The 26578-nt window shown below is 45.1% G+C and overlaps 1 protein-coding gene across 2 annotated transcripts in view; it reads left to right on the top strand.

The window, feature by feature from the left end:
* PDE10A (phosphodiesterase 10A) overlaps positions 1-24829 on the top strand; it is a 796398-nt gene extending 771569 nt beyond the window's left edge. For both annotated transcript variants that reach the window (XM_082252527.1, XM_082252528.1), the window contains exon 22: positions 24685-24829. In XM_082252527.1, the coding sequence (XP_082108653.1) occupies positions 24685-24802 (118 nt within the window). In that variant the 3' untranslated portion in view covers positions 24803-24829. The remainder of the gene's footprint in view (positions 1-24684) is intronic.
* The last annotated feature ends 1749 nt before the right edge of the window (positions 24830-26578 follow it).

The raw sequence follows: 26578 nt of genomic DNA, 5'->3' as shown, positions 1-26578 counted from the left end.
ACAAATTATCACGAGCAATAGGGGCTAGAAATGTGGAAAACAATAAAAAAACCCTGCAATATCAGCCACCTATTCAGCCCATCGCCATGTCCCGGCTCCAGGGCAGCTAATGTAAGCACACTTGGGTATCGTAATTGGCAATGCTCGATTGGGCTTTTGTGACAAATCAAAAAAGTCAGAGATAGAAGTAAAGAAGAATAGCAGGGAAGAAGAAGAAGGAAGAGGAGGACCACGTCCCCGATACCCCCACAACGCAGCCCCCGCTAATCACTACCAGTAAGATAGTGGAGCCACGGCTCCCACACTTTATCAAACTGTTTCATTTTATCATTCAGCATAGCCGACATACGTTCATTGAGCATAATCCAGGTAAGTTTATGTCGGAGCTGCTCGAATGGCAGGACCGGAGACCTCCAAGATCGTGCTATCGTTATTTTCGCAGCCGTGAAAATAAATGTAATAAGCCTTCTCTGCACCCTCGTGGCGGTATCCACCCCCAGAACCCAACAAAGCCTGTTGTGGGGATTTGGTCAGGTTAATTTGCGTAAGGATGTATATAAAATTATACACCCTTATCCAGTAGCGGCGTACCTTGGGGCATTGCCACCATATGTGGAACATGGTTCCTTCCTGACCACAGCCACGAAAGCACAAAGAAGATGCTCCAGGTACATATTTTGAAATTTGCGTCGGTACCATATGCCAGCACATCAATACTTTGTAGTTCGCTTCAATAATTGAGGTATTGATTAGCGATCTGGAGGCGTCCTGAGCCATAAGTCGCCAGTCGACCAGCTCAATACTATCTTGTAAGTCGGCCTCCCACTGAACCATGTATGATAATTTTACAGAAGAATCAGACAACAGGTTATACAGTGTGGAGATATATCCGTGAAGCTTGTCGTATTTCCGACAGAGATACTCCATGGGAGTCATGGTCGTGATATCAGAGAGCTGGGATAAAGTGCGTAGGTAGTGAACAATTTGGGCAAAGCAATAGAATTCAGATATAGGTAAGGCATGTTTCTCAATCAGTGCCTGTCTCGTCAGAATACCCCTATGATCGCAAAAGTCCGCTATTCGTATGAGCCCCACATGAAAGGTCTGGGGGAAAGACCCGGGGGGGGGGGGCCCGCTATTGTTGAGCACAGGAGCCAGGGGGGTGTGGAGCGATTTAAAGTTGTGAGCCCTTGACAACCTATCCCAAATAGCCAAAGAATGGGATAGGGCCGGGCATAATATGGGGGGGGGGGCGCTCTTTAGGCGGTTGCCACAATATATGAGAAATCAGTTTATCAGGAACAGAGCACACCTCCAGCTGCATCCAGATGGGATGGGGACAGTTTGAGTGGAACTTCACTAGTTGGGCCAGTTGTGCTGCATAGTAATACTTCAGCAAATCTGGCACCCCCAGGCCACCCCTGCTCCTGGGAGTTAACAGCGTCCTTCTGTTCACCCTAGGTCTTTTGTTCCCCCAGATAAGACAACATTTTGCCCTGAAACTTCTGAAGATCAGTTCTATGCAAAGCAATGGGCAATGTACGAAACAAATACAGCACTTTGGGTAGGATATTCATTTTCACCGAGTGTAGTCTGCCAAACCACGACGAAGGGTGAAGCAGCCACCTGTCCATATCAGCTAGCAGTCGAGCAAAGAGGGGCAGATAGTTACTGGTGTATAGTGTATGTAATGAAGGTGTCAATTGTATGCCTAAGTAAGATAGCGTTTTGGTCTGCCAGATAAATTTGTAGGACTGTCGCAAGGTGGCAACTGTCGAACCCTCCAGAGAAACATTCATTGCCTTGCGATTTAGCTTGATTGGTTTTCAAGCCCGAGATAAAGGACTTGTTTTTATAGTACATCCCACAAATGTTTGAATGGATTGCGATCTGGAGAATCTGGAGAACAAGTCAACAACTTAAACTTGTGTTGTTTGATCCTCAAATACATTTTACAGTGTGGAAGAGTGGATTATCTTGCTGAAAGAGCCACTGCCATCAGGGTATACTGTTTTTCATGACCGGGTGTCACCAACAATGATTAGGTAGGTGGTATGTGTCAAAGAAATATCCACATGAATGGCAGGACCCAAGCTTTCCAAGCAGAACATTTCCTAAAGCATCACACTGCCTCTGCAGGTTTGCTGTCTTCCCATAATGCATCCTGGTGCCATCTCTTTTGCACATGCACCCAACCATCAGCCTGATTTAAAATAAAATGTAATTCCTTGGACCAGGCCAGGATCTGATGCTCTTGTGCCCATTGTAAGCATGGGCACCCAAACTAGTCTGCAGCAATGACCATATGATTTCCATTTTTTCATGTTTACTTGCTACCTAATGTATACCTCCAACTTTCATATGCCATTGTAACAAGATATGATATCCTTGTATTTGTGTATGGTATCTTTGTGCATGGGAAAAGTAGTTGAACATACAGGTGCATCACATAAAATTAGAATATCAAAAAGTTATTTTATTTCAGTAATTAAATTCAAAAAGTGAAACTCATATATTTTATATAGATGCGTTCTACACAGAGTGATATATTTCAAGTATTTCTTTATTTTCATTTTGATGATTATGGCTTACAGCTAGTGAAAACACAAAATTCAGTATCAGAAAATTTGAATATTACAAAAGACCAATTAAAAAAAAAGTTTTTTTAATACAGAAATGTTGGCTTACTGAAAAGTATGTCCATGTACAGTAAAGTATGCATTCAATATCTGGTTGGGGCTCCTTTTGCATGATTTACCACATTAGTGTTGGATAGCATAGAGGCGATCACCCTGTGACACTGCTGAGGTGTTATGGAAGCTGAGGTTGCTTTGATAGCAGCCTTCAGCGGCCTGCATTGTTGGGTCTGGGGTGTCTCATCTTCCTCTTGACAATACCCCACAGATTCTCTATGGGGTTTAGATCAGGTGAGTTTGCTGGCCAATAAAGCACAGTGAAACCATGATCATTAAGCCAGGTATTGGTACTTTTGGCAGGTGCCCAATTCTGATGGAAAATGAAATCCGCATCTCCATAAAGTTGGTCAGCAGAGGAAAGTATGAAGTGCTCTGGAATTTCCTGGTAGAGGGCTGTGCTGACTTTGGACTTGATAAAACAGTCACTGACTGTGGAAACTTCACGCAGGACCTCATGCAACATGGATTATGTGCCTCTCCACTCTTCCTCCAGACTCTGGGACCTTGATTTCCAAATGAAATGCAACATTTTTCACAGTCCATCTGCTGAGGATAGTCAGCTGTGTTTTATCAAGTCCAGAGTCAGTGCAGCCCTCTACCAATAAATTCTAGAGCACTTCATGCTTCCCTCTGCTGACCAGCTTTATGGAGATGCAGATTTGATTTTCCCTCCTCCCATCTTTAAATCCCTCACTCCTCACTCCCCCACTGCCTTTCCCCCCTGTCTGGACCTGAAGTCTGGTGGGGTTCCCAGGGCAGAGAATGCAGCAGAGACCCCTGGGGTCTCCCCTGCGATCCCCACTCTGTAAGGTTCCTGGGATAGTGTGTGTCCTGCCCTGGTAGTCTGGAGGGGTCCCAGTGTAGCAGACCCCTAGGTGCATGCCCTACTGTTTGCAGTGTGGGTACAGTGCAGAGACTGGTGCAGAGTGTGCAGTAGAGTATCCCCTAACGTGTGTTCTACATTCGTGGGGGGGGGGGTCCCCTTGCAGAGGGTACAGCATTTCAGAGGGTGCAGGGAAGATCCTGGCAGCATGCTTCAGTGTTTGTAGCTGATGGTGGCCAATTTTTGTCTCCGGTTGGCGGTCAAAGATGATGTCACGGGGCCATTTTCCCTTGGTTTGGCTGGTCTCCGGTTGGTGGCCATGTTTGTGTAGCCGGATGATGTCATGGGGGCCAATTTCCCTTAGTCTGGGAGATGCTGGAGACAACTAAAGCTTCGTGGGGATCCTGAAGCTCCTCCTCTTCCTCAGTTTTCTCTTCTTGTGCCCGGGACATATGAATAGGGATAGCGTCCATGATGATGCTGGGTTAGAATTCTCTGCGCTCCTCCTGACAGGAGGGTGAGTCTTTGGGGGTCCCTGTTCTCTCTTTCTCTGCTGACAGGTACCCTGAGCCTTAAGGGGATCCTTTTAGTGTTGCTAAAAGATCGTTTTTGGAGGTGGCAGATTCCTCTGAGCCCCAGATTCCCATTATTGCACTGACGGCGGTCCTGCAGTCCTTAGTGTCCAGAGTGGAAGTGGCGTGTGGGCAAAGGCCCAGGAGGAAGTGTCCCCCCACCTTCCTCTGCTCAGGCGGTCTCATCTGATTCTGAGCCTAATGCCGCCATGGATGTGACCCGTCAATTGGGACTTAATATCACACGCCCAATCTATCCGGTAGTGAGGATGATTCCTCCATGGTCGCAGCAGCGACTGAAAAACCGCTGGTAGATGCACTTATCACTGCAGTGCGTGAGACTTTATAAATGGAGGATTTGGCTGATTTAGCCACGGATGTGGCTGTGTAGTTTGGTAGGCACAAGTCGCATCGTACTCCAAAGGTGTTCCCTTATGTGCCTTATTTTGACAGATTTTTCTGTAAGGAATGGGAACAACCTAATTACCCTTTGTGGTCTCCAAACGTTTTATGTTACGCTTTTGAGGGGTCACGTTTAAAAAAATAGACTAGTCCACCAGTGGTGGACCCTCCTTTTTCCAGGTTGAATATAGCAACCATGATCCCAGTAGAGGAATCCCAATCTTATAAGGACCTGGCTGACAAGAAAGCAAAGACAAGAAACCAGCATGTTTACTATGGCTGGTTTGGCATTGCGGCCAGTCTTTGCCTCAGCCTTGGTGTCTCAGACCCTGACTGAATGGGCCAAGCTTTTGCTCCAGGGCCTGGGGGGTGAGCAGGTCCCTGCTGCTTATGTTGATTTAGCTGACCAGTTGGTCCATCGAATGCAGTTTATTTGTGATGCAGCTTTGGATACAGCTCCTGTGTTGTCCAAAATTTCTGTTTCAGCGAAGGTGATTAGGCGCATGCCGTGGCTTAAGAATTGGCCTGCAGACCAAGCCTCTAAGAAAGCTCTCACTGATCTGCCCTTTCTAGGAGATTGCTTGTTTTGGGCTACCCTGGATGACATCATTAAGAGTATCACAGGGGGAAGAGTACCTTCCTGCCACAGTCAGGGAAAGGGAAGGAGCCTCACCCCAGACAGGGGCCCCCCTCCTCAGCCCATAGAAAATTACTTCGTGCTTCTGGGATGGAGAATAAGGGAAATAGATCTTTTTAAATCTTCCCCGGGAGGTTCCAAGCAACCTTGGTCTGGTAAGCCTAGAGCAGTGTTGGTGAACCTTGGCACCCCAGATGTTTTTGAACTACGTTTCCCATGATGCTCATGCACTTTGCAGTATAGTTGACCATCATGGAAAATATAGTTCCAAAACATCTGGGGTGCCAAGATTCGCCATCACTGGTCTAGAGCTAGCTTCCCTGGACCAGCACTCAAGACTCCTTCAGCATGAAGTCTTGCCCTTACCCATTCTTGGGGCGGGGGGACATCTTCGCTGGTTTAAGGCCCAAATCACTTCTTTGGTAGGCGTCAAGGAGAGCCGCGAGATGTTTCTTTTTTGTGGGTACCCAGAAAGGGGGACAAAGCTTGTCCTTTTAAGTTTTTTAGGTCCTGAGTCTCCTTGTGCAGATTTAATCCCTGCAAAGGTTCAGGTGATGTCTGAACTACTTAAGGTCCCCCCTATGCATGTCCAAGAGATTTGATTTACCTAGGTCTGATTCTTTTTCTGACCAGGGTGGTCCTTCCTCTGCACAAACTTCAGGGACCACAGGCCGTGATTTGCCAGCTGCTGTCACACAGATAGTTCTCTCTCCGTTTTTACATACAGGGTCTGAGCCTGGTGGTATCCACCTTCAAGCCAGTTCTGTTTGCACAGTCTTACATGCAGCTCCTTTAGCAGGTTTGACTCCACAGGAGGATACCGAAGTTCATGACAGGGTCCTCTGACAGACGCCGCAGGCGTCCAAGGGCCACGGTAAGGCCAGTATCCTCCTCGGCTAAGGCTTCTTCTTCAGTTCCTGCGAGGAATTTAAGAGCGAGGATCTTCCAATCTTCCTGTTGGCTGTAAACGTCCCTTGGGGGCTTCCTCTCATAGAAGACCAGTTGTCCCAAGGGCTGATCCATCATCCTGCTTTGCAGTTGCTGGTTTTAATGATTTAGCTGTTGAAAGCCAGGTACTGAGGGATAGAGGTCTGTCTGGATCAGTGATCCCTACTATGGTGAAGGCGGGGAAGTCGTCTTCCAGCAAGATATACCTTTGTGGGTGGAAAGTGTACAATTCTTTGTGTGAGTCGAATGTTGCTCATTCTCGATCCTTTTCTATGACTCGGGTCTTAACCTTTCTTCAACTGGGCATTGATCAGAAGTTGGCCTTGAGTACCATCAAGGGCCAGGTGTCTGCCTTGGCAATCTCATTTTAGTGACCTCTAGCCACGCACTCTTTAGTTCATACCTTCATTCAGGGGGTTCGACATGTGGCTCCACCTGTACGGTCTCTCTTGGCGCCATGGGATTTAAATGTAGTACTTTCAGTTCTCCAAAAACCTTCATTTGGAAATATTTGGGAGATTCCCTTGCGTACGTTATTCCAAAAAGTGACAATCTTGATGGCTATTACTTCGGCCAGCAGGGTATTGGAATTGGCAGCATTATTCTGTCACAGTCCCTATTTAGTGGTCCTTAGGGATAAAGTGGTTCTTCATCCCTGTCAATCATTCATACCCAAAGTTGTCTGACTTCCATTTGACTGAGGACATTGTGTTACTACCTTCCTTGTGTCCGAAGCCGGCTCATCCCAAGGAATTTGCTTTGCATACCTTGGATGTGGTTTGTGCGATTGAGTTGTATCTGGCAGCTTTTCGGAGGTCAGACTCGCTTTTTGTGGTTACAGACGGACCAAGAAAAGGGCTGGCCTCTTCTTCGGCTACCATCTCCAAATGGATCAGACAGACGATGACTCAGGCCCATTCCATTAAAGGTCAGTTTCCACCTTTCCCTGTCAGGGCACATTCTACTTGGGCGTTAGTGCTTCTTGAGCCTTCCATCATCAGGCTTCAATATTGCAAGTTTGCAAGGTGGCCACTTGGTGTTCCGTGCATACTTTCACAAAATTCTATAAGGTAGATACTTTGGCATCTGCGGATGCTTCTTTTGGCATCAAAGTTTTGCAGGCTGCTGTTTGAGGGGCTGTTCCCTTTTGAGGGATGTTTTTTCCTTTAAACATTTATTTTTCAGACGGGGCTCCTGTGACCCGGTTAAGGCTCCTGTGTCCTGGTTAAGGGCTCTTGTGTTTAGCCTTGGGTTGATTTCCCCACCCCTAATTTTTCTTTTGGCACTGCTTTTGAACGTCCCACTAGTTATAATTTATGGAGTGCTGCGTCCGTTGATGAACAAAAGAGAAAATGGGATTTTTGTACTTACTGTAAAATCCATTTCTCTATGTCCATCGACTGGACACAGCACCCACCCCTATGAAGTTCTGATACTTCTAATACTGCTTGCTACTAAAATGATTACCTAGAGCAGAGAGGGGGGGGGGATTATATATCAGCTGAGGACAGCCCATGAGCGTAGCCAGATGTTTTTTGTTCTGCTAGTCCTACTCCTGGAGGAGGCAATATAACCCACTAGTTATGATTTATGGAGCGCTGTGTCCATCGATGAACTCAGAGAAATAGATTTTGCGGGAAGTACAAAAATCCAATTTTTCCCAAGTCATCCTCCAGGACAGTCAAATGAGAGATAGGCTCCTCCTGCAGGAAACCTAAGCAAAAAAATGTTTAAAATGGCCGCCCACCGGCTGCCCCTTTAGTTCTTGTTTCCTGTCCTGCATGCATGAGCTGAAGACTACATTTATTCCATTTATTTTTGTACCCTGTCCACGGCAGGGGTCCCTGGACACCCCCTCCCTCCACCTGTATCCTGCTGGTGTGGCCACCCCCTCCCTCCACCTGTATCCTGTGGGGTGAGGGAAGAGGGACTTCCAGGGGTGAGCCCTGTAATCCTCACAGGACTCCCCCTTTCTGGCTTTGATTCCCCGGTTGCCTTTTCTTGCACCAGATGATGTTTTAATTACGACATGGGGTTAAGGGGGGTTGTGTCCTCCAAAGGCGTTTTTTGTTTCACTTACCTCTGCTCAGGTAAGTTTAGGTTAGTGAAGAGCCCAAAGGGTTTTTTTTTTTTCTTTCCAGCCAGTCGGAGGTCCTGTTAGAGGCTGCCCACCACCCCTCTCGCTCAGGTCGCACGCGGGGTTGCAAGTGCTTGGGATTCTGGGTGTAGCACGCCAGCTGGCAGCGCTGATGGCACGGCGGAAGTGATGCTTTTAAGATGGTGCCGCTACTGGAAGTAGCTTGGCGCCCATCTTGAGTTGGGGAACAAGCACTTGTCGATGCAGGCGGAAGTTTCCCTGCCTGAGATTGGTCGGCGGCTCTCCGGAGGAGGCGGTTTGGAGCCCCCCCTCTCTGCTCTCCCCATATATATAAGCCAGTCTGCACAAGATGGCGGCACAGTTATTCCCGGAAATTGGCGAGCTACCTTCCCTCCAGGCGGTCCCAATGACGGAGGACCTTGCCCTACTAGAGGCTGCTGATACAGGCCCCAGCCTTGGTATGGTAAATGGAGGGGAGAGGATGCAGGGAGTTTTCTATTCGTACAGAAAGGCAGATCCATCTGTTTCAATACCAGGCTCTCCCCTGGATTTCTTCGCATATTCACAAAAATTGTGGCAGAAATTTTTCAGTAGCTCAGAATAAAGGGAGTCCAGATAGTTCCTTATTTGGACGACTTTTCTTATGGTCGGGCAAGGGCAGAAGTATTAACATACCTTCAGATGACCAAAACCTTTCTCACCTCATAAGGCTAGGAAATCAACAAACAAAAGTCCAACAGAACCCCATCCCAGCGGGTTGTGTTTCTGGGTTTACACCAATGAATCGGTGGCCCAAAGGATCTTCTTGCCAGAGGATAAAGTTACAAGACTAGTCAATGCGACAAAAAAAGCTGGTAGCAGTATCAGGAGCAACAAGAGGGAACATAATGGTCCTGTTAGGTCTCATGTCGGCCTCCATTCTAGCGGTTCAATGGGCCCAACTCCACATGAGAGCTCTGCAGTGCCAGCTCTTGGGCCATTGGGATGGAAAACATCATCTTTGAAAGAAGAGATCACAATCCCCCTGATCATCAGAAAGTCCCTAGCTTGGTGGCTGAAAAAGGACTCTCTCACAAAAGGAAGACTGGCTGCCACTCGTTCAGGTCAGGGTCACCACGGATACAAGTGCTCATGGGTGGGGAGCCCACATAGGCCCCCAGGTGAGACCGGGAACCTGGTTCCACCCTGGGCTGTACATCTCTTCCAAACGTAAGAGAATTTGCAGTGGTGTGGGAAGCCCTGCTCACATTTCAAAAGGAAACGACAGGCAGGCATATCCAGGTACTGTTGGACAATGTCACGGCAGTGGCACATAACCACCAGGGGGGCACACTATCAAAACCTCTGAGAGTAGCCCACGACTTTCATGGGCAGAAACTCACCTACTTTCCCTTTCAGCCGTCCACATAAAGGGGACGGTCAACGTGCTAGTAGACCTTCTAAGTCGCAGACAGCTGGACCCAACAGAATGGGAGCTGAACCACCAGATCTTTGAGGCACTCACTCTGAGATGGGGTTTTCCCAGAAGTTGACTTGTTTGCCATGGCAGACAACAGGAAAGTAGCAAATTACTTCTCCTTGAACAGAGAAGAGGTTTCTCTAGGGATAGATTCCCTGGGGTTCCCTTGGTGATTCAACCTCGCCTACGCATTTCCGCCAATACAACTTATTCCAAGAACAATCAGTAAGATCCAGCTGGAAAGAACAAGAGTGGTCCTTGTAGTTCCTTACTGGTCGAAACAAGCAAGGTTCACACCCCTGAGAAAGATGGCGGAAGAAGATCCCTGGATACTTCCAAACCAGAGCGACCTTCTAGTTCAATCCAGAGCCCATCACCCCCATATCCAGACCTTGAAACTGGCTGCGTGGATCCTGAACGGCGCTTGCTACTAGACAAGGGTCTCTCTACCAGGGTAGTTGATACCCTGCTTCAAAGTAGGAAGCCGGTAACTAGGAAAATTTACAACAAAATATGGAAAGTGTACACGTCAAAGATGCGGACCAAAGATAGAAGTCTTAAAAACTTTAGCACCGTTTTGGACTTCCTCCTGGATGGGGCAGAGGTGGGACTCGCAGTAAGTACCCTCAAAGTTCAGGCAGCCACCTTTTATCAGTATTTCTTGATGTGCCAGTTAATGATAATCCATTGGTTAAACCATTTTTCAAATCTATCGTAAGGACTCGTCCCAGTAAGAGCCTAAGAGTAGCCCCCTGGGATCTTTTGTTCGCAAGGCCCTCACCAAGAACCCCTTTGAACCTCTCGCGGAGGCTTCTCTAAAACACCCTACTTTTAAGGTAGCACTACTGGTTGCCATCACATCGGCCAGGGGCGTAAGTGAGCTGCAAGCTCTGTCTATAAAGAAACCTTTCTTAATGTTTTTTCCAGATAAACTAGTACTCAAAACAGAGCCCCTGTTCCTCCCTAAGGTCGCATCGGTTTTTCATTGCTCACAGGAAGTGGTGCTCCCATCTTTTTGCCAAAATCCTTCCAACCAGGGTGAAGAACTTTTTGCTATGTTAGACGTCAGGAGGTGCATCCTGCACTATTTAGAGATCACTAAACCACTCAGGAGAGCGTCCAACCTCTTTTATATTGTTCGAAGGCGCTCAAAAGGGTAAAGTGGCCTCAAAGAACTCTATAGCGAGATGGATCAAATTGGCAATGGTAGCAGCCTGCTTGACCCAAGGTCAAACTATTCCTTCAGATGTCAGGGCACATTCCACTCGCTCTGTAGGTACTTCCTGGGCAGAAAAGGCTGGGGCATACATCAACCAAATTTACCAAACACCCACCTGGTCCGGTGATTCATGATACCTTTGTGAGGCACTATAGGGTTGATCTGGTCTCCGCCCAAGATCTGACTTTTGGTCGTAAGGTAAGCGATAGTCCCACCCTTGGAAGGCATCAATGGGGTCTCATGTGACCGTCCTGGAGGATGACTTGGGAAAGTCTCAGTTATTACCTGATAACTTTCTTTCTAGGAATCCTCCAGGACGGTGGACCCCGCCTATTTTATGGATAGTTGTTAGTTGGTTATTTCAGGCTAAAAGCCTATGCTGTCCAGCTCATCTTAATATAACTAAGGGGCAGCGGGTGCACATATCTGTGCTTGTGTTTCCTGCAGGAGGAGGAGCTTATCTCTCATGTGACTTTCCTGGAAAGGGAGTTTTCAGGTAATAACTCAGACTTTTTTACTTACCGTAAAATCCATTTCTCTGAGTTCATCGACGGACACAGCACCCACCCCTCTATGGAGTTCTGATCTTTCTAATACTGCTTGCTACTAAACTGATTACCTAGAGCAGAGATGAGGGTTAGATACCAAGCTAAGGACGGCCCATGGGCGTAGCAGGGTGTTTTTTGTTCTGCCTAGTCCTACTCGTGGAGGAGGCAATATAACCCAGTAGTTATGATTTATTGAGCGCTGTGTCCGTCGATGAACAAAAGGGAGATGGATTTTACAGTATGTACAAAAATCCAATTTTTATTAGTCTGATGTAATAATATTTTCTGATATACTGAATTTTGGGTTTTCACTAGCTGTAAGCTATAATTATCAAAATGTAAAGAAAGAAATGCTTTAAATATACGACTCTGTGTACAACGCATCTATATAAAGTGAGTTTCACTTTTTGAATTTAATTACTGAAATAACTTTTTGACGATATTCTAATTTCAGTAAGATGCACCTGTATTGTTGGATGTAGTTTTTACCATGCCTTCATGGTGTTTGCCAAAAACCTTCAAGAGTACTTTTTCTAAACTGTGTAATGTTGGGGTACTTTATGGGGTCCTGCTATTCTTGAGCCACTGTAAATGTAGTACGGTGCCAAGAAAAAAGACATGCCAGTTTTCAGCTTTTGAGAGTCAGAAACCCTCCCTTGTTTCCAGGCCCTGCCATGTTCACACAATGTGACTTGGACACGTTTTGTGGTGCAGTCATGTATGGGAGTAGTAGTATAAAGGAGTTTATAGCATCACTATCTATTTATATAAATAACTATTTTATTTTCATTGTTTATATTTTGCTCTAGTTTTAAGTAACCCTAAAATAAAAAATGTTTGAACATTACAGTCTAGGGCTCGGTTCAAACTGCTGCGACATGGGACCAGACATTTGAGACCCCAAATTCAACTTTCCCTATGAGAGCCGTCTTAACTGATTCTACTAAAAAGTGATTGCTTTCCTTGTTTGTGTGTTTTTGCAGCTGACTCACATCCACCCAGAACTGAACTGAAAAACTCAAAAGTGATTGCTTTCCTTGTTTGTATGTTGCTATAATATGTTACAGCTGAATCGCATCCACCCAGAATTGAACAATTGAAAAGTGATTGCTTTCCTTATGTTTGTGTTAGTTTATGTTCTTTCTGATTAACCATCTGCGGCCCTCTCCCCATTTGATGGTTATTTCTTCTCCCTAGTGTCTCACCTAAATGATGGCCTTTTCTTATCTTTACAACTATGTCCCTTGTATGTCCGATTCTGAAGTGGAAATGTTGCCCTGCTAGGAAGCTATCCTTTTATTAACTCCATTTAGCAAACACCACCCCCACCCCTAAGAGTATAAAACTAAAGCAACGTTATGGGGAAGGTGCATTTGCAGGACGACTCATTTGCTGGTGTTTTTTCTATAAGTGGGGGTATTTAAGGGGGAGCACTTGCAACTCTGCACTCCAGCAAATGCACAAAGCTAAAGTATACAGGAATATACTTTGAACAGCATAAAGCATGCAGATGACCTTGCTTACCCCTTCAGCTCTCCTTCCACTAAACATGCACACTCTACCACTCCTTCTGACACTTGTCCTCTCTCCTTAAACTCTTTCCTTCACCCCTCTTCTCCACCCCACAGCTTATATATAACTCCTTCACTTCTGTCCTCTCCCTAATACTACACACACCAACTCTTGCTAATGTTAAATCCACACACTAATAAAACCTCCAGGACACTGGAGTATGTCCCTTTATATAAATCACATTCCCACATTACCTCCCTCACCCTTCTGCTTCTCCTAACCTCTGGTGATATATCCCCAAAGATACAGCCGGCCACACTCCACAGCTGAGATAAGATTATGAAGTTCCTTTATTCATCGTCAGTTTAGACAGACAGATGGGATAGGTAGACAGGTTAACATTTCACACGACACCCGTGTTTGTTCACAACCAGGCTGTGAACAAGCACGGCGTGTCGTGTGAAACCTTAACCTGTCTACCTGTCCCCTGTCTGTCTGAACTGAAGATGAATAAGCCCCGGTTCACACTTCTGCGAGTCCCGGGTTCGCATGTAATGTCGGAGCGCACTGCTCCGACATTACATGCGATCAGCTGTGCGGTGCGAGTTTAGCCATACATTTTGTATGGCTAAATTCGCATCGCACCCGGAGCAAACACGCACAGGAGGCATTTTTGCAGCCGCATCAGGATCGGATCGCACAGCGGTTCACACTTGAGCGATCCGCTCCTGTGCGAACTGCACGATCGCACTGCGATATGCGATCAAACTGGGGGTGTCGTTAAGATTACATTGACACCCCCAGCGTATCGCATATGGCAGTGTGAACTGCCGGGGGTGCGTGTGCGATGCGGGAACAGGCTGCGAATTCGCAGCCTTCCCGCATCGCATAAAAGTGAACCGAGCCTTAAGGAACTTCATAATCTTATCTCAGCTGTGGAGTGCGGCTGTATCTTTCTTTGGTATCTTCATGGTGTACGGTGGTGAGCTGAGGTAAGCACCTGCAACGGATATGTTGTACTTTACCCTTTTGGCCTGAGTGGCGTATGTATGTTTGTTGATATATCCCCAAACCCTGGGCCTCCATCATTTAACTGTACACAACGCACCCATTACCCTGTACCTTCTTGCAGCAGCTGCAATCCACACATTTTAGTTTCCATTCGTCATCTTCCCAAAGCCAGTCTCCACTTTTCTTGCTCCCTTTGAAATGCCTGCTCTTTCTGTAACAAACTCCCTTCTCTCCACAAACTCTTTATCGCAAACTCATTTAATCTACTCGCCATTACTGAACCTGGCTTCATAAATCCGACACCACTGCTCTCTCCCATGGTGGCCCTCTCTGAACTCACTCCATCAGACTCAATTGAAATAAGGGAGGGGGAGTGGAAATCCTAGCCCCACATAGCACATTTTTAGGAACTTCACCCACCTCCCTCTCTGTCACTCTCCTCATTTGATGCACATTGCATTTGTCTTTTCTTTGCAGTTTCTCGAAGGATAGCTGTGATCTACCTGCCCCCTGGACCAGTATCAGCCTTTCTTAAATACTTCTCTGTCTGGCTACCTTACTTTCTCTCTTCAGAAATCTCCACAATAATTTTCGGTGACTTCAACATCCCTGCTAATACTAACACTCCTGCTACTTCCAAACTTCTCAGTCTAATCTCCTCCTTTGACCTAAAGCAATGGATACATGCTTCTACTCACTCTGACGGCAATACCCTTGACCTTGTTTTCTTTCACCTGTGCACTCTGTGCAACCCCTCTAACAATCCTTTCCCTCTTTCTGACTTATTAACTTATTAGTTTCACTCTCTCCCTCTCTTCCAACTCCCTTTTACAGCCGAACAGTTACCCGTAGAAACCTTCACCACCTCAAACCTTCTCTTCTCTACTCTGCTACTGACCACCTAAATGACAAAATCTCATCTCTGTCCTGCCCCAACGTAGCCATTTCTGTCTACAACACTTAACTGTCATCCTACCTGGACACACTGGCCCTCATTACTACACAAGAGAATCCGGTCCCAATCCCCTACAACTTCAGCAAACAGATGACACTAGACGTCTGAAAAAACATAGCCCGCTCTTGAGCGCCTTTGGCGTAAGACTAGGTTTCAAAAAGCTTTCAACCAATATGAAATTCCTGCCTTCTCACTTTAAATATAAGATTGATACAATTTGTGAGGGGATCTCCACTGTACAGATACCTAACACCCCATGTCCACAAGGATAATCATTACTTCCTTCATTCACCCCTGCTACTATAGATGAGATTGCTAATCTTTTCTCTATTCTCCACCTTGCCACCTGCCCCCTGGACCCTGTTCCCTCACAAATGCTATGTTCAACCTCTTGCTCAATTCTACACTCTCTAACTCACATCTTCAATCTCTCCCTCTCTTCTGGCATCTTCCCCCAACTCTCTAAAACATGCATTAGTCACCCCCATACTTAAAAAGCCCTCACTAGACCCCACCAATCTTAATAACCTATGCCCTTATCTCTTTGCTCCCCTTTTTATCCAAACTCCTTGAACGTCTGGTCTACAAACGACTGAGCGACCACCTCGCCGAGAATAAACTTCTTGATCCCCTTCAATCTGGATTCCGCCCTCAACACTCCTCAGAAACTGCTCTCCTAAAACTCGCAAAAACAATCTGCTAACAGCTAAATCCAATGGAAACTATTCTGTACTCCTACTCCTGGACCTCTCTGCTGCCTTTGACACAGTGGACCACCCCCTCCTCCTCAAACAATGCCTCGGTTTTAGTCTCCATGACTGTATTCTTCGCTTATTCTTATCCTATTTATCCAACCTAACCTTTAGCGTTATTTATTCTTCTTCCTCCTCTCCTCTCCCTTTCTCTGTCGGGGTCCCCCAAGGTTCTATTCTTGGACCTTTCTTATTCTCCATCTACACCTCCTCCCTGGGTCAGGTAATGGCCTTCCATGGCTTCCAATATCATCTCTATGCTAATGACACCCAAATCGGTCTCTCTACCCCTCAGCTCACTTCTTCAGTCTCCTCACTTATCACTAATTTTCCAATAGACATATCAGCCTGGATGTCACACCACTTCCTCAAACTATCCAAAACCTAACTCATGATTTTTGCTCCCCCACATGCTTCTTCCCCTGATTTCTCTGTCAAGATTGATAGCACTACGATCAGCCTGTCTCCACGTGCCAAGGTTCTAGGTGTAACCCTGGACTCTGAACTATCCTTTCTGCCCCACGTCCAAACACTGTCCAAATCTTGCTGCCTCAACCTCCGCAACATCTCCAAAATACGCCCCCTCCTAACCAATGACACCACAAAGCTCCTAGTTCACTCCCTGGTCTTCTTCCACATCGACTACTGCAACTCCCTTCTCATGTGATTAACTTTACATAGGCTATCCCCCCTTCAGTCCATCATGAATACTGCTGCCAGGCTTATCCATCTTACCAAACATTCAGTGTCTGCTACGCCTCTGTCAATCCCTCCACTCACCCAATGAATTAAATTAAAAGTTCTAACAACAGTTTACAAAGCCATTCACTCAGCCACCAGCTACATCACTAACCTAGTCTCAAAATACCAACCTACTCATTCCCTTCATTCCTCTCAAGACCTCCTGCTCTCTAGTTCCCTCGTCACCTCCTCCCATGCTTGCCTCCAGGCCTTTTCTTTTTTTTTTCAAATACAACTTTTATTCTTTTTTCAAAACACACACAAGGCTTACAACGAAACAGAGAAACAAGTACATATCAATCAAGTTATCACAAAAAAATAGGAAGATCAGACGATCATAAAAAGTAACTCAAATCATCACTACCCCCACCATGAACCCCCACAAGGGGGTCTCATTAAGTTATTAAATTTATATACCTTCCCACAACATATAATCATGGCAGGCAGCAAGATAACCCTCAGCTTGCCCGTCCATTCCGTATTTACCCCATTTAATTTAAACAAAACACAAAAAAAAAAAAAAAAAAAAAGAGACATCTCTAACTGAGGAGATCTCTCCCCCATCTCTACTCATGAATGCAACAGAGAAACACCCTCATCCGACGAAATAAAGGTATTCCAAAGCTCCCAAGTCTCACAATACAACCCCCGTTTACAGTGTTAAGTCAGAACCAAGTCTTCCATCTTATTGATGGAAGACTTGGTTCTGACATAAAACTGTAAACGGTCTCTACCCTCCGTAACCAGTCCTTTACCGTAGGGGGACAGGGACTTTTCCATAACGCAGGGATACAAGCCTTCACTCCATTAATTAAATGACACACCACCAATTTCTCATATCTCTGTATGGGAATGTCTGATAAGTGAAGCAAAAAAAAGGCCGGATCCTCATGAATAGAATATTCCGTAAAATTTTGAACGATAGATCTAACCTCAGACCAATATCCTGAAAGTTTTGGGCAAGACTAAAAAATATCAAGTATCGTTGCATCCTCCCCCCCCCGCAACGCCAGCAGTTCGCCGATACATTTGGGAAGATCCTATGAAGTTTATAAAGTGTATAGTACCACCTGGTCAATACCTTAAAGTTGGTCTCTTGGATTTTAGTACAGATAGACGTTTTAAAGGCCAACGAAACAATATTCTGTATTTGTGATGGTGTGAAGGTGCGATGTAGATCAGATGCCCATTTAGTCAAGCATGGCAAAGGAGAGTTATCTAACGGGATCGTTAGTAAGCTGTATTAGCAGGCCTTTTCTTGAGCCTCTTCTAACTTATGGAACTTCCTACCTAAGTCTGTCTGACTATCTCTTACTTTTAAACGATCCCTGAAAACCCTTCTCTTCAGAGAAGCCTATTCTGCCTTTACCTAATAACTCTACTTTTATTTTCTCCATCAGATCATCCCCCAAAGTTATTACCTTTTGTATCACTTGGCTCTCCCTCCTAGATTTTAAGCTTTAACGAGCAGGGCTGTCTATTGCTCCGGTATTGAATTGTGAACTGTACTGTCTGCCCTCATGTTGTAAATTACTGCACATACTGATGGGGCTTATAAATTCTCTATAATCATAATTCTACACAAGTCGCTCTAACTTTAGAAAGGGTTCCTGCACTATTTTGGTCAGACTTGGGTGCAATTTCAGCCCTTGTATAGGCTGTTAAATAGCATCCAAGTTGGAGGAAGTTGCAGGGAAAAGTCGTTCATCACAGCAGTGTGATCCCAGCCAAACACTTCAGACACACACATTTTCAAAGATAGGGCCTATGTTATGTCATAGTGTGAAAAAAAAGCTTCATAGATAAAATCTAATATATATATACATCATTGTTTCATATTTTACTTCCAACTTGGGGGGTGGAAAAGCAAAATTGGTATTATTTGATAGCAGACAAATTAAAAAATGTATTTATAAAAAAAAAAAAAAACAGTGCGTCGTCATTTTGTTTCAAAATCACCATACAATTGCTTTTTTCTATTGTTCATCGACAGAAGCAGGTCCATATCTTCTTTAGACCATTGGGTTATGCTCCTCCCATCAGGAATATGACACTAGGCAGAAAAAAGTTTTACAAAGCCTTTGGGGCTGTCCCTGCAGGCATAACCCCACACACTCTGCTACAGCCTCTAGTTTGTTTCTGCCTACTTTAGGAATAGGACCTAGTTCCCTGCTGGGGGTCCTAGCTATTCATAGGGAATTTTGTTATTTTGTGATTTTTTTTTTTTTTTTTCACTAGTTAGAGTTCCTGGAGAACTATAAGCCACAGCCGGCTGTGGTTTTGGACTGGATATTCTAGATCCTTAAGGTCTCCCAGCCTGGCCAGGGAGTATGAGCAGGTTATAGTCCAGAACTAGGCCTCACCACGACAGAGCCCCGATGGATGGGGACAAGTCTTGCTGGGACGCGATCGACCTGGAACGCCCTGAGTCACAGGGTACCCCCTGGCTAGCAGCACCCCACCCTGGATTGGAGGTGGACTGTTCCGAGTGGCACCCACCTGGTACCGTGGTATGGTGAGTAATACTGTCCCCCCCCCCCCAATCTTCTGGCGGTTTTGGCGTGGACGTGGGTCCTCTCCCTGGAATAGTCAGACCCTCGGGTCCCTCCGGGCCTCCAGCATATTAGGCTTACCCCCTGTAAGTCTTTTCCTTTACCCATAGCAAGTCCTAGCAAATCTAGCAATGACCCTGGCTGTGCTTTCTATTTCCTGTGTCAGAACGTTTTACTTTGTTTCACAGAACGTGCTGGCAGCCTCCTGAGCAGCTTGGTAAAGTTTTCTGGGGCCCCTGTAGTTTTTCCTCCTCAACTCTGCTCTCAGATTGTATTAGCGACTTTTAAAGGGACACTGCATTATTTTAGTCTCAGTGTAAAATAGAGTCCCAGGGTACTATTTCACCTACAGATCCCCTGTGTGCGGCTGTGGAACCTTCTGGGTTGCAGCCCCTGTCTGCGCTTACATCAGTCTTGGAAAGCCTTGTGTCAAAAGTAGATTTTGTATGTAAAAGTGTTGCTAGCCGCAAAACGTCCTCTGCCTTCACCTCCCATGGTAGTTTCCTCAGATTCTGAGGCAGATATGTCCACCGCAGACGCACTTCACCCTGAAGGGTCAGTGTCTTCGAATTCTGATGGTGAAGAGGACCTCTCCTCGTCCGCCGCCACGCGGGAACGTGCTTTGGTGAAAGCACTTATAGTTTCAGTGTGGGAAACTTTAAAATTGGCAGATAAATCTACAACGTCGGGTTTCGCAGGTGTCTTTTGGCTCCTGAAAATCCCAAAAATTGGGCAAGGTGTTTCCTTGCCCGGAGCTTTTTGACGATATTGTCAATGAACAATGGCGGCGCATCAAGCACATGCTAGTGGTGTCTAAGCACTTTTAACGCCGTTATCCTTTTGCAGATGCAGTTCCCACTAGGTGGACCGTGCCACCAAAGGTGGATCACCCGGTTTACAGGCTGAATAAGTCTACTGTGGTTCCGGTGGAAGAATCCCCAGTCTTTGCGGACCCTGTGGATAAATGAGTGGAGTTCCTGTCCCTCCATCTACACGTGCTAGTAGGTTGCATATTGAAACCAATATTTGTGAATGTTATGATGTCACAGGCAGTTACTGAATGGGTGAAGTTACTAAAAGGTAACTTGGAAGCTGAGCAGCTCCCCCCAGCGGTGCTGGAACTAATGGACCAGATGGCACAAGCCCTGGTGTTCATGTGTGAGGCGTCCCTGGATGCGGCTCCCCTAGTGGCCAGAGTGTCAGAAGTGGGGATTGCGATTAGACGCATGGTGTGGTTAAGCTGGTCTGTGGATCAGGCTTCCAAAAAAGGCTTTGACAGGTCTTACCTTCATGGGGGAGAGGTTGTTTGGATCCTCTCTGGATGAATTGATCAAAGGCCTTACGGGTGGGAAGAGTGCTTCTTCTTCAGTCTTCTAAGTCTTCACTGCTCATAAGCGGCTTTTTCGTACCTCCGGGTCACAAGCAAAAGGAAAGCTGTTCAGGTCTTATGGGAGTCCCAAGAAGCCATAGTCAAGTAAATTTAAGGCCAGCTAGTCCGAATCTGCAGACAAATCCTCATCTGCATGAAGGGGCGCCCTCACCGTTTTTTTTCCGGAACCTTGGACTTCCTTGATTCAGGACAAATGGGTTCAGGAACTGATCCGATCAGGCTACAAGATCCGATTCGGGTCTCATCCCTTGGAGGGTTCTTCCTGTCCAATCTGTGTCTATCTCTAGACCAGTTAAGGAATCTACGGGAGGCGGTACAAGATCTGCTGTCGCAAAGGGTGATTGTGCCAGTCCCCTCTCAGGAGCGCTTTCAAGGGTTTTATTCAAACTTGTTTACTGTGCCCAGAAAAGTAGGCAAAGTGTGTCCAATTCTGGACCTCAAGGCTCTGAACCGCTTTGTGTGGGTACAGAGGTTTCGCATGAAATCCATTCGAACAGTTACTCTTTGGTCTCCCCTCCGCTCCCAGGGTGTTTGCCAAAGTACTGGCCTCAGTGTTGGCATTGTTGCACCAACGGGGGATTGCGTTACTGGGGTATCTGGATGATCTCCTATTGAGAGCAGACTCTTATTCAGCCCTGATGAGCGACCTGACGGCCAATGTCAGCTCCCTGCAGGAGTTTGAGTGGAACATCAATTTCAATAAATCCACCCTGATACCTTCCTTGAGACTGGGTTATCTGGGCCTTACTCTGGATTGAGCTTTGGTGAGGGTCTTTCTCCCCCCGGACAAGCTTCAGAAGTTGCAGGGGGCGATGCTGTTATTGACAAACAATCTCTCCTCTCTGCGAACTTGCATGCAGGCCTTGGGTCTGATGGTATCAACCTTTTGAGGCGGTTCCGTTTGTTCAGTTCCATACAAGACCTTTGCAACGAGAGATTCTTGTCAAATGGAACAAGGATCCAAAGTCCTTGGACACTTTCATTCGGTTGAGCCAAACCATGAGATCTGCTCTTCTATGGTGGCTTTATTCTCCAGCACTATGTCAGGGCAAGTCCTTCCTCCCATTGTTTTGGACGGTGCTAACTACGGACGCCAGCCTGTCGAGCTGGGACGGGGTGCTGGGAAAGCTCTGTGCCCAGGGAACCTGGACAGTAGAAGAGTCCAAACTGCCAATAAATGTTTTGGAGCTCAGAGCAATAAAACTTTGTCTGAGCCACTGGACGACTCATCTGCAAGATTGTCCGGTTCGGATTCAATCAGACCATGCCACAGCTGTGGCTTACATCAATCACCAGGGGGGAACCAGGAGTGTGTTTGCGGCCAGGGAGATGACAGAGATTTTGGCCTGGGCAGGACAGTTTGTTCCGGGCCTCTCGGCTGTGTACATCCCAGGTGTGGAAAGCTAGCAAGTCATCAGGTGTTGGATCAAGGGGAGTGGTCCCTACACCCCGAGGTGTTTCATCTCCTGTGTGTCCGATGGGGGACACCCGATGTTTATCTGTTTGCTTCTTGCCTCAACAAGAAAGTGCAGAGGTTCATAGCCAGGTTTAAAGATCCTCTGGCCGATGCCACAGACGCACTGGTGGCTCCTTGGGGTTGGTATCGTCTGATTTATGCCTTTCCTCCGCTGAAACTCCTGCCGAGGCTTCTACACAGGGTAGAGGTGGAAGGGATTCCGGTCATGCATGTGGCTCCAGACTGGCCTCACCGGTCTTGGTACGCAGACCTAGAAAGGTTGGTTGCCAATGCTCCTTGGAGACTTCCTCTCAGGGAATATCTGCTGTCTCAAGGTCGGATCCCCCATCCTGCTTTAATGGCATGGCTGTTGAAAGCCAGGTGTTGAGGTAATTTTTCTGGTGTAGACACTGAAGGGTTAACATGGTCTAATATTTTGGTCATGTGGGGAATTCCAGTTGCATCCAATGCACAGCTTCCAGGCTAATGAATTAAAATTTACTGATATTTTCTGATAAAATTCTACATTCATCACATTATTGTTTACTCAGCTCCCTGTGCCACTGCAGCCCACACACTCTACAAAACAGAGATCCACCTCCATTCTTTATGGTAAGGATGGTGTGCTTCTCTTCATAGGTCTTGTTAAGTTCTCTACAAAAATAACATTTATAGTTATGGCTCTAAAGTTCAATTTTGGTCTCATCACTCCAAATTTTGTTTTTTGAAGTTTTAAGAGTTTTCTACATAATGCTTGGCACATTGGAAGGGGCTGCTTTGCAGTGTAGTGCAACAAAATGGATAACATTTTACAAATTCTGGCATGTAAACTTAGGAGTACAACAGTAGTGTGAATAAAAACATGCAACAGCTGACCATGATACATAAAAATTAAGATGGGAGATGATGAAAGGTCTTCCATATACCATCAGTAGTATAACCCCTTACATAATAATTGACCATCTTTTGATATAGCTGTTGGCTGAATCAAATTTGATTTCATATCTGAGAGGCATGCGGATATTGACACCTTTTGGGGGAACATTGACTGGACAAATTAGAAACCTGTATGGATCATTGTTTTTACTACAAATAATGAAACAGCTTCTGACTGTACTTTTATACCTGCTTCCTCCTCCTCTAGTGACTTTAACAATAATGCTTAGTCAAGGCTATAACTAATGCTTTTTGTTTCACTGGCTACTAGAGGACAGTCAGATTGTGCCTACGAAGCTGCAAACTATTGAGCAGGCCAGTTAATGAATGGTGATCAGCCATGTGGGTAAATTTGAACTACCAAAAAATTATTTCTTCTTGAGAAATATAGCACTATAAACATGACATGCTTTGCACAAAGAAGACATCTTTGTGTTTATTAAAATCGGAAGGAAAGATGGGCCAGCTTATGAAGAGGCAAACAAGCAGTCCATTCTTCCATCAGATCAGCTGGCAAAAATAGGAGCATGGCTGTTGTAGCTGCCCATAGATCTGTGATCCATTTCTGATTAAACCATAATCTACAGATTTGAGGGGCAAAAATCCTATGTCTGTGGGAACCCTTACTAAAGTTTTCCATAAATATGAGCAGACATCTCCTGAATAACAGCATCCTGTTTGGTGTGGTTATGAGTTATGCCCCATACACACGTGCAGATTATCTGCAGACTTTTGTCTGCAGACTTACCTTTTCTATGTAGTGCAAGGGCCTGTCGGATTGCATACAAATTGAAAGTGTTTAGGTTTGACCTCATATTATATGGTTTTGGTAAGTCTGCAGACAAAAGTCTGCAGATAATCTGCACATGTGTATGGGGCATAAGCGATCCTCTGTATTGTGAAACGCGTCAACCTGGCATGTCTTTTGATGCACTGTCTGTATGAATTTGTTCATGAGGAATAAAGGATAACATTGATTTCATTTTCATCTTCGAGTGCGGTCTCACTTTCTTGGTTTCAGCATCCTGTTAGATGTGTCTCATGACGAGGGGTAAAAAATTGTAGATTTTATTGAAAAAAAAAAAAGCATTATGGATACCAACTTTATTAGGTTTTGTTAGCAGGTGTACTGCAAACCTCCTCAGGTCCAAGGCCTGTGTAAGCTAAGTTGCTTTAATTGGGGCTTACAGCGCTGAGAACTCTCTCCATACCCCCAATGTGCTTTCCCATGCACTGCTGGTGAGGGGGGCTTAAAGTATTAAACTCCTTTTAAAAAAGAAAAAAAAAAAAACACTGATGAGCATTTATGAAAGAAGAGACCCTATCAGTTCCTTCAGTCATAAATGCTTCTCCCAGCCTGTTAGTGGTAATGTACACTGATCCACGAATGTGCAGCTCAGATCACATTTACGGCACCCACTCTGTGCATGATGATGTGACTCCTGTGCATTAAGAGTGCTGAACCGGAGGCGATCGGCAGACCTTTTTTGGCCATGATCCTTCGACAGAAACTGGCCTGACTGGCTGCTATACACATGGGCCGACTGTTGGATGGTTTCTATTGAACCAGCCAATGCCGTCTGACGTTAACCTTGCGTATACTAGGCTTATGTTCAGACTGTCATGGACTTGGCACAGTCTGTAACTGGACAATAAAAGAAGCAGGAAAATGATGGGCTTATCAATCTAATTTATCCTTCCATCAGCAGATGAACTAAATGGCTCTTTATACTGCTTCTTCCTGCCCTGTTTTACGAAGAGGGTGATATCTGATCAACATTAAATACTTTTATTGCTTGCATTTGAAACATATTTTTAATGATGTATAAAGGAATAGTTTTTTTGTTTTTAAGTTGTGTCTTTTTAACTGCTCAGAGTTCAGTTTTATGGAAATAATTTAAGTAAAATATATATAAAAAAAAAATGTTACACTGCCTTTTGTGCCATTATATTATGTCTTCCTTTTTCTGTGTCAAGGGATAATCTTAATCAATGGGAGAAAATTTCCAGAGGAGAAGATACTACAGGCTGGCTTCCTACCCAATCAACAGTGACAGGATCAGCAGATTCCTTGCCGGTTAAGATTGATGACTAACGCTGAACACATTCACAAAGGGAGCTATAAGAAGGCATGTGTGCACAGATGCCACATAGAAGTCACTCAACCCCAGTCTAAAGAAAATATTATGTTTGGTTATCTGATCTTTAAAGTGGTTTCTATAGTTGCTCTAACAGATTGTTGTGCTTTAGGGCCCATCTGGTACTAAAATGCTGCAGCAGGTCCTTGCATCCAGATACATATTGAAGATCTACAGCATAGCTGTGAGGTTAAAACAGCGTTATTTGAGCAGTAAATGTGTATTACCATTTAGGTAGTTGAAAGCACATGATAAAAATGCTAATATATTTAGCAGTTCTGATATTCCTTAACTTTTATTTTGCTAGGTATTTATCTCTTTGTGAAGGAGGCTTCTTTTTTTTTTTAACTTGCGAAGTTCCATTTTGTGGCACTTTAAGGAAAACGAACTCTTAGCATACACCCAAAATGTTCCATGCCTACCTTTGATGGCATTATTATGCACTTTCTTTATAAAATGAAACCTTGTGCAGTAAAAAAAATATATATATATTTACAAAAAAAAAAAAAAAAAAAATGCAGACTTAGTACAGATGTGAACAATCAACTCTAGTATCAAAAAACAATAAAATAAAAAATACTTACCGTACATTTTCAAGGCCCACTTTCAGATGTAGAATAAAAAGTTGATATTAGAAGGTACTGTGATGTGAGTTCTGTGTCAGCATTTAGAAATTTCTCAAAACTCTGAATAGCTGCAATAATGTCAAAATACTTGATCATTTGGAATCCAGTGCCTTCTAATTTTTAAGAATATTTGCTGCAAAAAGTAAAATTACTTCGAATGAACTGGTTTAACATTGCATGGTAAAGGGAAGAAAATTGGAATCATTTTTATTTTGGTCAGAGTCTTATTTTATTATTTTTTTCATAGTCTGTTAGCCATCCCCTGGAAAAGGTTATGGTGTAAATCAATTAATATTTAGTTTCTTACATCCATTGTATTTTTTAGGTACCATTATTCCTCTCAGCTTTGTTATTTGTGAAATGTTGGTGTTTCTTGATGATGGCATTAGGCCTTATGCACCCTGGAAGTTTTGCCCCAAAGCAGGAGACACCAGAGTTTAAGTATGCAGTGCACTGTTCAACCCCATCTCCGGAAGTCTGTCAAACTCTATGGCCTTGTTTAAACTGGCACTTGGGAGGGGGAGGCGCAGTAAAACCATACGCCAAAATGCACTGCAAAGTCAGCCAAGGGGTGTGTAGGTATTCTGTGGCTGCGAAAGAATTGAATCCTTGCGCGGCAAAAATTATCCTCACTGTCGCGTTCAACTGAATGGGAGGTATGCTAATGCAGGGTTCATGGAGTTTAGGGCAGGCGGTGAGGAGGTGATGCAATGCCTCGTAACCGCTTGTCAAATGTTTTCTGAAGAGCGGTCTGAACGTGGATTACTCCTCAGAGAGCAACGCTAGTGTAAACATTCTCTGTAAGAGGCTTCTGCGACTGGATAGTGTTCATAGCAGTGCTTAAATTTAGGGCAGTATGTTCCCAAGGATAAATGCTTGGATTGCAAGCAGGTCTGCTGAGGTAGACTATACACCTGTGCCCTCCACCTGCACCTAAATGCTAAAGCCTAAGGCACAATGGCTAAATGACCAGTGTGTATGGGGCCTTCCAGTTAAGTTAACCCCCCTATTTCTGACTATATTTTTTCTTCAAAAAATGTATTGCCATGACCTTCTGATTGGTTTTCTTTTTGTTCTGCATTGGAGTCAGTGACACCTGGACCATGT

The sequence above is a fragment of the Pelophylax lessonae genome (assembly GCF_965119305.1).
Source record: "Pelophylax lessonae genome assembly, chromosome: 3".
Taxonomy (NCBI): Eukaryota; Metazoa; Chordata; class Amphibia; order Anura; family Ranidae; genus Pelophylax; species Pelophylax lessonae.
Note: the sequence above shows the minus strand (reverse complement) of the source record. Positions and strands in the feature narration are given on the sequence as shown.